General features: G+C 38.4%; 1 protein-coding gene across 1 annotated transcript in view; it reads right to left on the bottom strand.

The window, feature by feature from the left end:
* Positions 1 to 13773, bottom strand: part of SLC7A6 (solute carrier family 7 member 6) — a 54033-nt gene that overhangs the window by 31270 nt on the left and 8990 nt on the right. Inside the window, exons 2-4 of the mRNA XM_077831067.1 lie at positions 10064 to 10633; positions 2825 to 2950; positions 461 to 605 (exon numbers count right to left, since the gene is read on the bottom strand). Of these exons, the coding sequence (XP_077687193.1) occupies positions 461 to 605; positions 2825 to 2950; positions 10064 to 10595 (803 nt within the window). The 5' untranslated portion in view covers positions 10596 to 10633. The remainder of the gene's footprint in view (positions 1 to 460; positions 606 to 2824; positions 2951 to 10063; positions 10634 to 13773) is intronic.

Raw genomic sequence — 13773 nt, 5'->3', positions numbered from 1 at the left:
AAGACGGAGCTACACAATTAACTGACTTGTCAGTTGCACATTTTCAGCATTCACCTGTGTGTTGGGATTATGTTTTGAGACTTTGAAACTGTCTAGGCAATTGCACAGATAAAAACCAATGGTGTGCACCATTTACACTGCAATATTATAGTTTATTTGTAAAGAACTATCCATGATACGTAACTGCAAAGTAACGATTGCTAATCAACTAGTATGCTGTAGTCATCAAGACTTCCTTATTTTTAAAGTGTTTCAGCCATTAATAAACCTTATGCTTAATAATCCCGTTGGTGATCCATTATAAAGTTGAGAGTTGTGTGTCCACACAGAGTAGTTTTACAATAATCAAATTCCTTGTCAGCTCAGAACACATTTCAATGAAAAACAGTCACTACATTAGTGACTTAAGAACAGTCCAAGTTTAATTAACTAACATCCTTAAAAAAACTGGATCCTTTACCTTTCTGCATTTTTGATTTCTTCTGTTACAAAATTAAGGGTGTCCCAGCCTGAGTAAGAGAACAGGGCGGAATACAGTGCAAGAGAAATGTCTCCTAGGTCCCAAGAAGATCCCTCAAAGGAGTTCTGAAAGTGTCCTGAATGTCCTGGGGGGAGGGGGGGGGAGAAATACATATGCATTATGGTATGACATAGTAAGTAAAAATGTTTTTTAGTTTGATATGCAAAAGTAGCAAAACAAGCCAAGAACTAGGAATTTTCACATTCCTTCAAGATCACTTATTGACCCATCCTTCCATTCTGCCTGTTACAGCCTTGAGAATAAGCAGGGCACTTAATTTTATTTAAAAAAAAATCTATTCTATGGAGAACTCAGAAAGCATTATTATTATGCAGCTAAATACCTGACCTGTTCATAGTAACAGCAGAGACAGATCTGAGGGACAGTGACGTACAGGCTTGTAACCCAAAATACAGTTCAATCATACTTGTAACAGCCTTGGCAGTATCCTTTTGGCTCAAGCCATTGTATACAAATGAAATGTTACAATTCTATGGGTTATACCATCTCTGAAATTCTGAACCACTTCGCCTGTGAGAGTCAAAACTAAGCCTTTTATTTATTTATTTAGGGGTGGGCAGGGATGACTGCCTTTCAAAAATACAGGCAGATTCATAAAATCAGTCATTTATCCAAATGGATAAATACCTGTATTTCATTTTGTTAAAGTTCTGATTGATTTGATGAGTTATAGTTACTATCATAGGTTCAGACTACTGTCCATTACATTTGTAAACATTTAAATGCATACAAAAAGATGCGACGAGTCCATGAATTTGTGCATATTAAGAGGTAGACCAATTTAGTTTAAGTATCGAAAGGGCCAAATTGATAGCAATTAAGGGAACATAAAATGTTGTTAAATAATGGTAGGGACAAAATCTTCCAAAGTACACTTAAGTCTTGTGTGCTATCAATACTGCTGCGACTAATATCATTTATGTCACCCTTCAACTTGGAGTGAGTTTTTTCCAACATGTGCTGACATTGTCAGCACTGTGGCAATACAATAGCAATATAAACATTTTATAATATTGACTACAGGAAGGTGAGTTACTATCTTGTACATTCCAATGCCCAAAAATATAGCTACAGTTCTAAACACCTTGTACTTTTTACAGCAATATGTTGCTATTTGTAGGGTGGGAAAAGCAGTTTATAAGGCATTGCCAAGGTTCACCAGCCCAAATATTTGAGTCCTTTAAATGTGTCACTGCATTGCTCTCCTCCTCAGCATCTTGGATGACACTGAGGAAGATGGAGCAACAGTCAAGCTAGGAGCAGGGAAGAAGGCAGGCAGCATCCAGGATGTTAGTGGTAAATATATTAAGGTCAGTGGAGCAGCCAATGGTGCAGAGGTATTTTGTATTGAAGTGACACACTGTGCAGTAGTGCTCATATAGGCACGTTTTGTTCAATACCGGCCCAAGAATAAGGAAAGAACGTGGGGTACAGTCCCTCAACAATGACTTCACTCTAAACACAAAGCATAATTTGGGCAAAGGACACATTTTTCATAATTTAAAATTGGGTTGTGTACTTTTTTGAGCCAACACGGAAAGCTTCCAAAACACACAGGAGTAAAACTCAAAAAAAAAAAAAGTTTGATGGAAAACAACTTAAAAATATTATGACTAATAAGAAAAAGAACCAGCAATAAACTATTTAATGCTGAACAATAAAGAAGAGAAATCAGGAACTAATACTGGGCTGATACTCCTTCTATAGATGCAGAACAGCCACCTTCAGAGGCACACATCTAAGTGTATAGCTCCTTTTAAATGGCTTTGAGTCCATTCAACTTCACAGATAGATATCAGTGAAGGTATACTCTGAAGAGAAGTATTGCAATTGTACAGTTTTGTGTAATTGCACATCTTATCCAAAATCCAGATTACAAAAAGTTTAGATTGAAGTTCAGTGAACCTCACAATATTACTAGACATTGGAGACATCATATTTCTCTCTTCAAACTGTATTTTGCAAGTTCTGCATGTTGCTGCTTGCTATTTCATTCCACTAACCATTCCAAACCAGAGGGTGTAAAATTGCTTAGGTGTGTTAGGCCAATTCAAGTATGATCTTCATTCACAACACTGGCCAAGTTGTTAATATCTGGATGGATATGCTGGACCTTATTGCTTAATAGAGAGATCTGGCATTACATAAATATAAATTTAACATTACAGATTAATTTAAAAATACTGTTTTGCAGCTTCTATGGATGTTCCTAATGAAAACCAAACTGATTATTCCCCAGCCTTATTGCTGCACACCAACCTCTAATTAGTTTTATAAGCTTACCCTGGCATAGTCTAACAATTCCTGTTACGATGATGACAATAAGGGCAAGGACTTTAGCATACGTGAATACATCCTGCACCCTTGTTCCCCATTTAACATAGGCACAATTTATAAATGTTAGAAGACCTAGGAGACAAAAAACGAAGATGAAAAGGAAGTTATGCATGAGCTTTGTTAATTTTAATTTTAATTACTGTCCATGTCAGTTATAGATGCTAAATTTAAACTATGCTAAAATAAGCTTAAGAGCCTGGGAAAATTAAACTAAGCAATGTTTACTGGTACTCACAACATATTGTCTTACTATTATGCATTGCTTAATTTATGACAAAAAAACAAGAGTGGGAAACGTCAGTTCTAAAGACATTTTAGATTCTTTTTGCCGAGGACAGGAAGAAAGACCCTCCACCACATGACAGACCTGCTGGGCCTGTTCCCATTTTCCTGGTTTTACCCCTCATTCTTGTGGCCCCATTCTGCAACTATTATTCAAGCCAAAGGCAGCAGAGAATGTCCTTTCATTTTATATTTTAAAATAATGTTCTGGTTCACCTCCAAACTTTAGACCAATGTAAAAAATTGTAAGTTATTTATTTGGCCCTTTTCTTGGTAACTTGAAGATTAGTTTAACATCCCAGATAATTTCATAGGTTTTATAGTCTTTAAAATATGAAATTTGGAAAGCCAAAAATGGACATTGATGATTCTCTTGATATCAATTGCACATTTTAAGACAGTTGGAAAAGACAAGGTTAGAACAAATCTGACCAATTAGCAATGTAAGCTCCGCGGATAAGGCAACATTTGACTGATGGGAGATTTTTTAAATTAAAACTGGTGTTAGTGTGATGAAAATGGAAATAAGGAGACACCTTGGGGAACACAAATTCACATTCGTGTATAACAGTACTTTAAGATTGGTTTTTCAAAGAGTTGAACCCCTCTGGCTATATACAATGTATTCTTTTACTTAAATTATGTAGAGGTTACCATTGTATTTTCCTTCAGTATTAGCTATTCACAGACTGCTCAATTCTAAATGATACGTTACAACATAAAGACACACAATATTTGTACCATATTAAGTAATGTTGTGTAACCTGAGGATATTTCCCAAATACCTCAATAACAGCCCTATTTGACAACTTTAAAATTATTTGAAAACATTCAGTTCTGTCTCTTTGGGAACACACTCCTGCTCCCCCTCCCCCTCTAATCTCAAGTATTCCAGCTAATTGTGGCTGTCTAAGCAGCAGTTCTGCAGAAAAGGACCTGGAGATTACAGTGAACAAGAAGCTAGATACGAGTCAGCAGTGCGCCATTGCTGCCAGGAAGACCAACGACATCTTGGGCTGTATTAGTAGGAGCACTGCCAGCAGATTGAGGGAAGTGATTATTCCCCCCCACCACCTCAGCACTGGTGAGGCCACACCTGGAATACTGCGTCCAGTTTTGGTCCCCCCACTACAGAAAGGATGTGGACAAATTGGAGAGAGTCCAGCGGAGGGCAACAAAAATGACTAGGGGGCTGGGGCACATGACTTATGAGGAGAGGCTGAGGGAACTGGGGTTATTTAGTCTACAGAAGAGAAGACTGAGGGGGGATTTGATAGTAGACTTCAACTACCTGAAGGGGGGTTGCAAAGAGGATGGAGCTCGGCTGCTCCCAGTGGTGGCAGACGACCGAGCAAGGAGTAATGGTCTCAAGTTGCAGTGGGGGAGGTCTAGGTTGGATATTAGGAAACACTATTTCACTAGGAGGGTGGTGAAGCACTGGAATGGGTTACCTAGAGAGGTGGTGGAATCTCCATCCTTAGAGGTTTTTAAGCCCCGGCTTGACAAAGCCCTAGGTGGGATGATTTAGTGGGTGTTAGTCCTGCTTTGAGCAGGGGATTGGACTAGATGACCTCCTGAGGTCTCTTCCAACCTTAATATTCTATGACTTTAGATTTGCCCATGTAACCAAATTTATCAGATCATCTCTTCTCTGATTGCTGTTGCTACACACTACACTCAGTTTGCGTTATTGCTCTAATGTATTCATTTTTTCCTCAAATTTTAAAATATTAAACAGCCCCTCCCAAAGTACCATCTGAATATTCAGGGATTATATATTTGTATCTTTATTGTTTTTCTATAATTCAGAAAAATTTTTGCACTATCCAGATTATAATTAATCTATTTCAATCCTGCATTTTAGGCACTTACCTAGATGCAGATATTGGCACTAGCAAACAATATATAGTTAGTGAAATTAAATTGTATTTTACTAAGCTTTCTTACTGAAAAAACATGCTATTATAAGGGTTGTGACGGGGCAAGGTCAGATGGCTATAGAAAAGTAGTGGGAGATAGATATATTAGCTTCAAGGTAAACAAATCCCTGGAACCAGGATAAGTTAAATAGCAGCTGCTCCAGGTCAATTAAGACACCTGGGGCCAATTAAGAACTTTCCAGAAGGCAGGGAGAACACTAGGTTGATTGGGACACCTGAAGCCAATCAGGGGCTGGCTGAAACTAGTTAAAAGCCTCCCAGTTAGTCTGGTGGGTGTGAATGTCAGGAGCTGTGGGAGGAAGTTGTGTTGTTAGAGAGACTGAGCAGTACACACCATATCAGGCACAAGGAAGGAGGCGCTGAGGTAAGGGTGAAGTGGAGCTTGAGGAAGTGGGGTCTGCTGTGGGGAAGTAGGCCAGGGAATTGTATGTGTCAAGTTTCTAAAAGGTCAGCTACCATAGCTGATGCTATTAGGGTCCCTGGGCTGGAGCCTGGAGTAGAGGGTGGACCTGGGCTCCCCCCTTTGCCCCCCTGATTAATCACTGAGACTGGGAGACAACAGAGACTGTGCAAGGGAGGATAGCTTCTCCTTACCTCCCTTGCTGGCTTATGATGAAAATGGCTCAGTAGACTGTGACCCTTGTCTCTAGAGAGAGAAGGGTTATGTGGAGGGTCACAGTGAGCCTCTGAGGCTAGTGAAATCCGCCAGGAAATGCGGGACCCATGGAGACAAGGAAAGAGTTTTGTCACAGGGTATCAAACAATGTAGTCACATTGACTGAAATAGATAATTATATACAATTATAAAGCTTGGTTAAAGAGCCACAACCCAACAAGCTAAAAAAGGGGGGCAGCACACGGAGATAGGAATGTACTTAGTCCAGTTACCCCATGGAAGAATAATAATTCAAAATTAATAAAAAGCCAAGGGTAATGATCCCATACAAGTGAGAGACTGGTGAACTTGAAAAGTTGGCAACTGAAAAGGATGAACCACATTTCCTTCAACTTGTCAAGACTGGGAAAAACAGAGATATCAAATTTTGAAAATCATGACTGTAGGAGCTCCTGAGAAACACTCAAGGGAAAAAAAACTGGTATCAGATCTGCCTTCCAACATAACCAAATAGTTGTTTTTGTTACTCTATAATAAACCATACTTATGTGAACAAGATTTTTTATTCTAGCCAACAGTTTTTAGGTAATTTTCCATGTGCAAATGACTTTTTATGAAAAATTTTCCTATTACAAAGATGTTAGAACATTTGGTCTGTTTTCATGACAATTTGATTGTGAAGTGCTGTCCTATCTCTGGAGTTTAAAAAAAAAATCTAAGAATCTGAACAAACCAAACTCTTTCATTGTTAGACTATGCTTTTTTCTGGTTACTAAGGGTATGTCTACACTTACCATGGATCAACGCTGTGGTGATCGATCCTCCGACGGTCGATTTAGCGGGTCTAGTGAAGACCCGCTAAATTAACAGATCGCTCACTCATAGACTCTGGTACTCCACCAGAACGAGAAGCATAAGGTAAGTCTCCCATTGACCCAACGCAGTGTAGACACTGCAATAAGTCAACCTAAGCTACATCGACTCCAGCTATGTTATTCACGTAGCTGGACTTGCGTAACTTAAGTTGACTTAACCCCGCAGTGTAGACCTGCCCTAAGATTGCTTCTATCAATTTTGTTGCAGCTGTGGTCAATCTGCTAGCTTATATTGATCACATTGTAAAGTGTGCCTGTGCACTTTGAGATAATATCCCACGATAGTAAAGATCTCAGAAGTGAGTGGTAAAGTGTCACAACATTTGGAATTTTCAGGAAACAGATCTTGCAGTATATCAGCTAGTAAACAACTTGTATTTGTTACTGTATATATTGGGAAACAAAATCCCCATTTTTGCACAGAAACTATCCAACAATTTTCAGACACACTGCTCATGTTGGTTTTCCTTAAGTTAGTACCCTTCACAGATTTTATTTGATTCTCAATTTTAGGTTGCAAGCTGCTGCCAAGTAGCAAGGGAGGACTTCTGTAGTGACAGAGCTACAAATAAAAGTAGTGCAGTGGAGCGAGTTCTAGCAAGGAAGTCACGTGGTTGAGGGCAGGATTTTAAAGCACACAACTTATTTCTAAAACAAAGCTTTTCAGCAAATGTTTGTCCCGGCTACCATAACCACAAAGGAGACTAATTTATGACATTACTTCTCCTTCTCCAAGATAGGCACATCTTAAGATCTAATGCTAGGTTAATCAAGCATGAAAACCCTGGCCTCTTCAGCCAGAAAGAATGTCTGCTTTTCTCTCATTTCGGTCTTTAACATAACAGTTATACTGGATCAGACCAATGATCCACCTAGTCCAGTATCCAGTCTTCCAACAATAACCAGTGCCAGATACTTCAGAGGGAATGAACAGAACACAGCAATTTACCAAGTGATCCATCTCCTGTCATCCAGTACCAGCTTCTTGCAGTGAGAGGTTTAGGAACACCCAGTGCATGGGGCTGCGTTCAGGACCATCTTGGCTAATAGTCATTGATGGATCTATCCTATATCAACTTATCTAATTCTTTTTGAACCGAGTTATACTTTTGGCCTTCACATCATCCTCAGGCAACAAGTTCCACAGGAGAATGTAGGTTGTGTGATCTACTTTCTTTTGGTTGGTTGGTTTCTTGTGTGTGTTTTAAATCTGTTACCTATTAATTTCATTGGTAACCCTTGGCTTGTGTGTTATGTGAATGAGTAAATTCCTTCCTTATTCACTTTCTCCACATCATTCATGATTTTATAGACCCCTATCATATCTCACCCCTTAGTTATCTCTTTTCTAAGCTGATCAGTTCCAGTCTTTTTAATCTCTCCTCCTATGTAAGCTCTTCTTTACCACTTAGAATTTTTGTTGCCCTTTTCCAATTGTAATATCTTTTTGAGATGGGGAGATCAGAACTGCACAGTATTCAAGGTGGGGTCTTACCATGGATTTATATAGTGGCATTGTGATATTTTCTTTATCTATCCCTCTCCTAACAGTTCCCAACATTGTTAGTTATTTTGTTATTTTGTCTGCTGCTGCACCAGAGCAGATGTCTTTAGAGAACAAGGATGCCAAGATCTTTCTTGAGTGATAACTGCTAATTTAGACCCCATCATTTTGTATGTATAGTTGAGATTTTTTTTCCAATGTGCATTACATTGCATTTACCAACACTGAATTTCATCTGCCATTGCGTTGCCCGGTCACTCAGTTTGGTAAGATCTCTTTGTAACTCTTTGCAGTCAATTTGGACTCAACTATCTTGAGTAATTTTGTATCATCTGGAAATTTTTCCACCTCACTGTTATCACCCCCTTTCCCAGATTTATGAATGTGCTGTACAGCCTAAGTCCTTGGTGGACCTTGCTATTACCTCTCTCCATTATGAAAATAGACTGTTTCCTATCTTTTAACCTGTTACTGATCCATGAGATCAGTTTCCTTATTGTACAAAAGGGGATTTTCAACTATCAGAGCCTTATAAAAAGCATATAATTTACAATTGTAGGCACAAAAGGTATTTTCTCTTCGGTATGATAGAGAAGGAAAGATTAGTGAAACTTTACTCACTCACCCACGGTGGATAAAAATATATATATATTTTTTAAATCAAAAAGTTGGATTTTTAAATTTAAATTTGAAGTCACTAGCTAAGTACTAAACCAGCTTTTGATAGCAATAGCCTCTTCTGCAGGCGCTCAAAGAATATTTTCTTCTTTAAACCAGTTCAGTTGAACAACTAGAGTTCAATCAAAGTTGAAAAACTGTTTGGAAGTTGAAAACTTGTTTTTCTCTTCCAAATCTATCAATAAAAACAATGAGGATGAGATCTACTAGTTCTAAAATCTTGAAGGACCTGGTGACCAGAAACAAAATCAGTCCAATTCATTAAGTATAGCTAATACTTTGTTTTATTAAATAGTTTTAAATAAGAAACATGCTGTGATTTTTTTTTCCTTGTGTATCCACCACACTTCAGGTAGTTTTAATTTAACAACAATTTGAAAATGCTGGTTTTGTGCATTTTTAATTTCAATGTCTTCTAAATGCAGCTAGACACAAATCACAAATAATTGATCACTCTCTGTAATAAATAAATGTCATTCATCTAAAAAGTGTAAAAATTAAGAATCTGAATAAATGTATATTAAGATATAGAATTGCTTAAGTGTGTATACATAACATTCTCAGAGTTAGCAAAAAGTACCAAAATTAGTATACATTTAGTATTAATAAACTATATTTAGTTGCAAACCACCATTTTTAATGGTTATACCAATCAACAAGAATCACATTTTTTCTTTAGGAAAAGAACTGAAAAGTACAAATGCAAAACAAGATTGATTAAAATAATGGATTTTTAAAGTTTCCTGCTTGCAGATTTAAATAATTATAGAAATCACCTTGATTTTAAAAATCAATCCACCCAGCACCCCCCTCAAACAAACAAAGTTACTTGAGTCCCAAAAGATAGGCCTCTGTCAATAAAGCTATTCCCTGAAAGTGACGTTTAAAAGTGAACAGTTTGTTTGAAAGCACACAAGGTTTCTAATAAGAAATTGAGTTTTCTGGAAGTCATGGAGAGAGGAAGAGACACAAAGTTACATAAACCTGGCCTCTCTGTTTAAAGATGCCACTGCTAAATTCTGCCAGCCATAATTAAAAATTCCCCCAAGAAGAATCAGGACTTGAGCTAAGTTTTAGTTAAGAGTGAAAGATTTTGCCTTTAAGACGTCAAAATATCCTGGTCATGCACATCCAATCTATGTTGATTACCTGGAAACCATTTCCTTTCCTTACTTTAACTCAACCCATTCTAGATTCAGAATGCTACAGTTCTGGAATCTAAACAGGATTATATGTAATAGATGTTCACAGTCAAAATAATAATCACATTAGTTTTCACATAATACTTACATATACAAGCAGCTGCGATGAGACGACAGGCAACATAAGGAGGCTCACAAGAAGGGAAGACAGGCTGCACAATGTAGTTAGCAAAGGTTATTGCAATAATTGCCTGACTAGTTGGCTCAACAATTAATAATGAGGTCCATAAGCGAATAAAAGCAATAAAGCCCCCAAAAGCCTCCAAGATATATGCATAGCTGGCTCCTGACTTGGTAATAGTGGTTCCCAGTTCAGCATAGCAGAGAGCTCCAAACACTGAAAAAATCCCCCCAGTTGCCCAGATTATTAGCGACAATCCATAGGAGGCACTGTAGATGAGAACTCCTTTAGGTGAGACAAAGATACCTGAACCAATCATGTTGCCTACTATGAGGCTGATTCCATTAAGCAAAGAGATTTCTTTCTTCAGCTGCATTGTTTCTTTGTTTCTTTCATACATTTCACAGCTGTCACTTGAATCTGGCTTGCCTGCTTCCTTGATGGGAGAGTATCCAGCCAGTGAGTTATGAGCCACTGTACCATTTGCCCTTTCTTCCATTGTGGAATTGTTGTGTATTCTCTAACACCAATCCCAATCTAAAACAAAATTACAGACAGCTAAAAATTAACAACATAACATTTTGTCTAACCCTTCACATCAATTCTTCTTTCTGCTTGGAGCGTAGGACTGACTTGTGTAACCTCAGATATCCCTCTTTTGCTACCGTGTGCTATATGATTTTGAATGAGGGTAAATCTTTGGATGGTAAAACATGACATTTGAACAAGCAACAGTCTCAAAATATCCTAGAAGACAAAAGTGAAAAGAAAAATAAATGGTGCTGATTTGCAAGGGGTGGGGAGTTGTGGGGAAGCACAGAACAGAGGAAATTCAAAGGTCATTGACACCTGTCAGTCGAACTGGAAAGATCAAAAGGGGTAATGGAGGTGTATAAAGAGAAAGCACAGTACAAGAAAGAACAGACGGTGGAAGTAGTGAAGACGACAAGTTTATTACAATATAAAACACATTTCAATTAAAGTTTTATTCTTTCCTCTTCCATAACTAATTGTTTTTAAAAGCGCCCAAGAATACAAAAGTGGAAAAAAAGTGTGGATAAAGCTTCTGAATGGTTCATATTTGATTTTCCTTGACTTCAGAGCTGAACATCTTACACCTCAAGTCTCTAGAGGATCTTCCCCTCCCTCCTTAAAAAGGATCACTGCTGGCCTTAACACTTAAACGTAAGATTATACTAATATCAATTCTGAAATACAGACAAGTTTAGAGATGAAACAATCTGATTAAATACAAATTGATCTTTAATTTGCATTGACACTAGCTTTTATTCAAAATCTAACTTCTGATTGGATTATCAGAAGTTTCATAAGAACGAGCCTACTCCTTTCCTAAAAATGTGCTATCATTTTCATATGCCCTTGCCAAGCACTAAATCCTGAGTGCACATTTCAGTGGCCTACTGCAGAGCAGAAACATGCAAGTCTGGGTGAGATTTGGCAAAGCAGTTGCTCTAGCAGAGAAATCAACTATTTTATCTTGCATTATATTTTCTTTATCACAGAAGCTTAATTAGGGGTATTTCATTCCAAAAGTAAACTTTTTATCTTGAAATTGATCCTGGCACTAACTTAGTGAAGAGGGAAAAGGCACATACAAAGTATTTATGGTCTGATTTTCAGTAGGTCCAACATATAATTATGCACACAATTCAGTATTTGTGCCTGAAAGTAATTAATAGATGCATCTACCTGGGCATACAAGTATAAACACATTTGTCCATGCATTTATGGTCATTTTCACTCACTCTTTGTTCACGCAGTTACAGATTCTTCCTTTTGAAAAAAATCAAATCCTTACTTTGTAGATTATAATGTTGACAATATAACGATGTAAGTTAATTAAAACATTCTGACCTAATATACTTAGAACATGTTCTTACTCTTTCAAGCCATTTTAAATATTTTAAACCAAGGGAAATAAATATGTAATCTACATGGAAATGGCATGTAAAAGCCATTTACTGGAATGGAATATAGCCTGTTCACATTATGTCCAGTATAAGCCTTCTATCTCTTTTCATAAAAGAGAAAATGCAGTAAGTATCCAAAAATAGTATTATTTACATAAATTTGACTGCATTTGAAAGACTATAATATTACAAATAGGTCTGCTGAATTATTACAAATCCTCCCTTAAGGCTTTTTTAAAGATTTGTTTAAAATGTTAAACTTTTATTCTGTCAGAGCAAACAGTAATGGCATAATACAGTCAAACTCAGCCATATTTGGAAAAGTCATCCCACACAAACTTCTGTATTACAGAATATACCTGTGGCAGAGCTCCGCCCTTCTCCCTGTGGGTCCCACGCTTCTAGGCGGTTTATGCTAGCCTCAGAGACTCACTGTGACGCTCCACGTAGCCCCTCTCTCTAGGGCCGGGGTTACAGTCTACTGAGCCCTTATCATAAGCCAGCAAGGAGGTTGGTGAGAGAACTCCCACAGTCTCTGTCCCTATGGGCTTATTCCCAAACAGTTTAGCCTCCTGTCCTGACGGGGGCCTGTCTTCCCCTCCCAGGAGGTGTTTCTGTAGTGGCAGGTTGGGGGGAACCTGGGCCTGCTCTCTACCCCGGGTTCTGGCCCAGGGACCCTAATAATAACAGCTGTTGGCAGCTGACCTTTCACTGCCAGACTTGCTACATTTCCCTGGGCCACTTCCCCACAGCTCTCCCGCTTCTCTCTTCTTCACCCTTACCTTAGGGCTCCCTTACCAATGGCTTGAGGGTGTCTTCATTAACTAGCCCTTCAGCCGCACTTCCTCTTCCCTGGCTCTCCTCTGCCTGAGGCGAGTGAGCCCTTTTATAGTATCAGAGGGCCTTAGAGTCAGGTGGTCACATTAGCTTAATGGCCTCACCTGACTCTTTGCAGGTTAATTGGAGTCAGGTGTTCTCATTAGCCTGGAGCAGCCCCTGCTCTGGTCAGTCAGGGAACAGAAAACTGTTAATCCAGTGGCCAGTATATCTGCCTTCTGCTATTCTGCTGTACCCAGCTGGCCTGGGTCTATCACAATACCATCACAAGTAAAAGAAAAGAGTTTCCAAAAAAAAAAAAATTTTAGAAACTGGATTTATTCTCCCCAAATGTTAAGGGTTCTGAAAGGTTCAGGATTTCCCTCCTTCCCCATAGTTATCTGGCATTTATTTTCAGAGGAAAAAAGCCCAACCAGAAAATAGGTCATGGAAAATTTGTTCCAATATAGCCATACACTCACAGTATGTTGAAACATAGCCTCTTCCCCCACTGAAATCTAGGAAGGGGAGGCAAAGCCAGGTCTGACTGTTTATTTCATTTTAGCACAGACTGAGAGAGTCTAAGGCCCATAATCATACCAGCTCTTCTACATTCCTATCAGTGCTGTAAAAACTATTTGGCGAGACTATGTTGACAGTCAAGGATGTTATTTGCTAGTGAAGATATAGATAAAAGCTTTCCTGATCAAGAGAGCCTACCGACTCTTGAGGAGCTAATTCTACTGTAATTATAAAGCACTATGGAAATGGATTTGTTTGGTCTATAACTTTGTGGATGCTAGTTTAATAAGCAGTCCTATATTTAGAAAACTTTTCCATCCTCTGTTATCCCACCATTTCTCCAGTGGGCTGGGCTTGTTGACTAGCTGATGCCAAGCTTAAAGTAAGTGTCTGAGGGAATTCACATAC

Source organism: Eretmochelys imbricata, chromosome 12 (genome assembly GCF_965152235.1).
Source record: "Eretmochelys imbricata isolate rEreImb1 chromosome 12, rEreImb1.hap1, whole genome shotgun sequence".
NCBI classification, from domain to species: Eukaryota; Metazoa; Chordata; order Testudines; family Cheloniidae; genus Eretmochelys; species Eretmochelys imbricata.
Note: the sequence above shows the minus strand (reverse complement) of the source record. Positions and strands in the feature narration are given on the sequence as shown.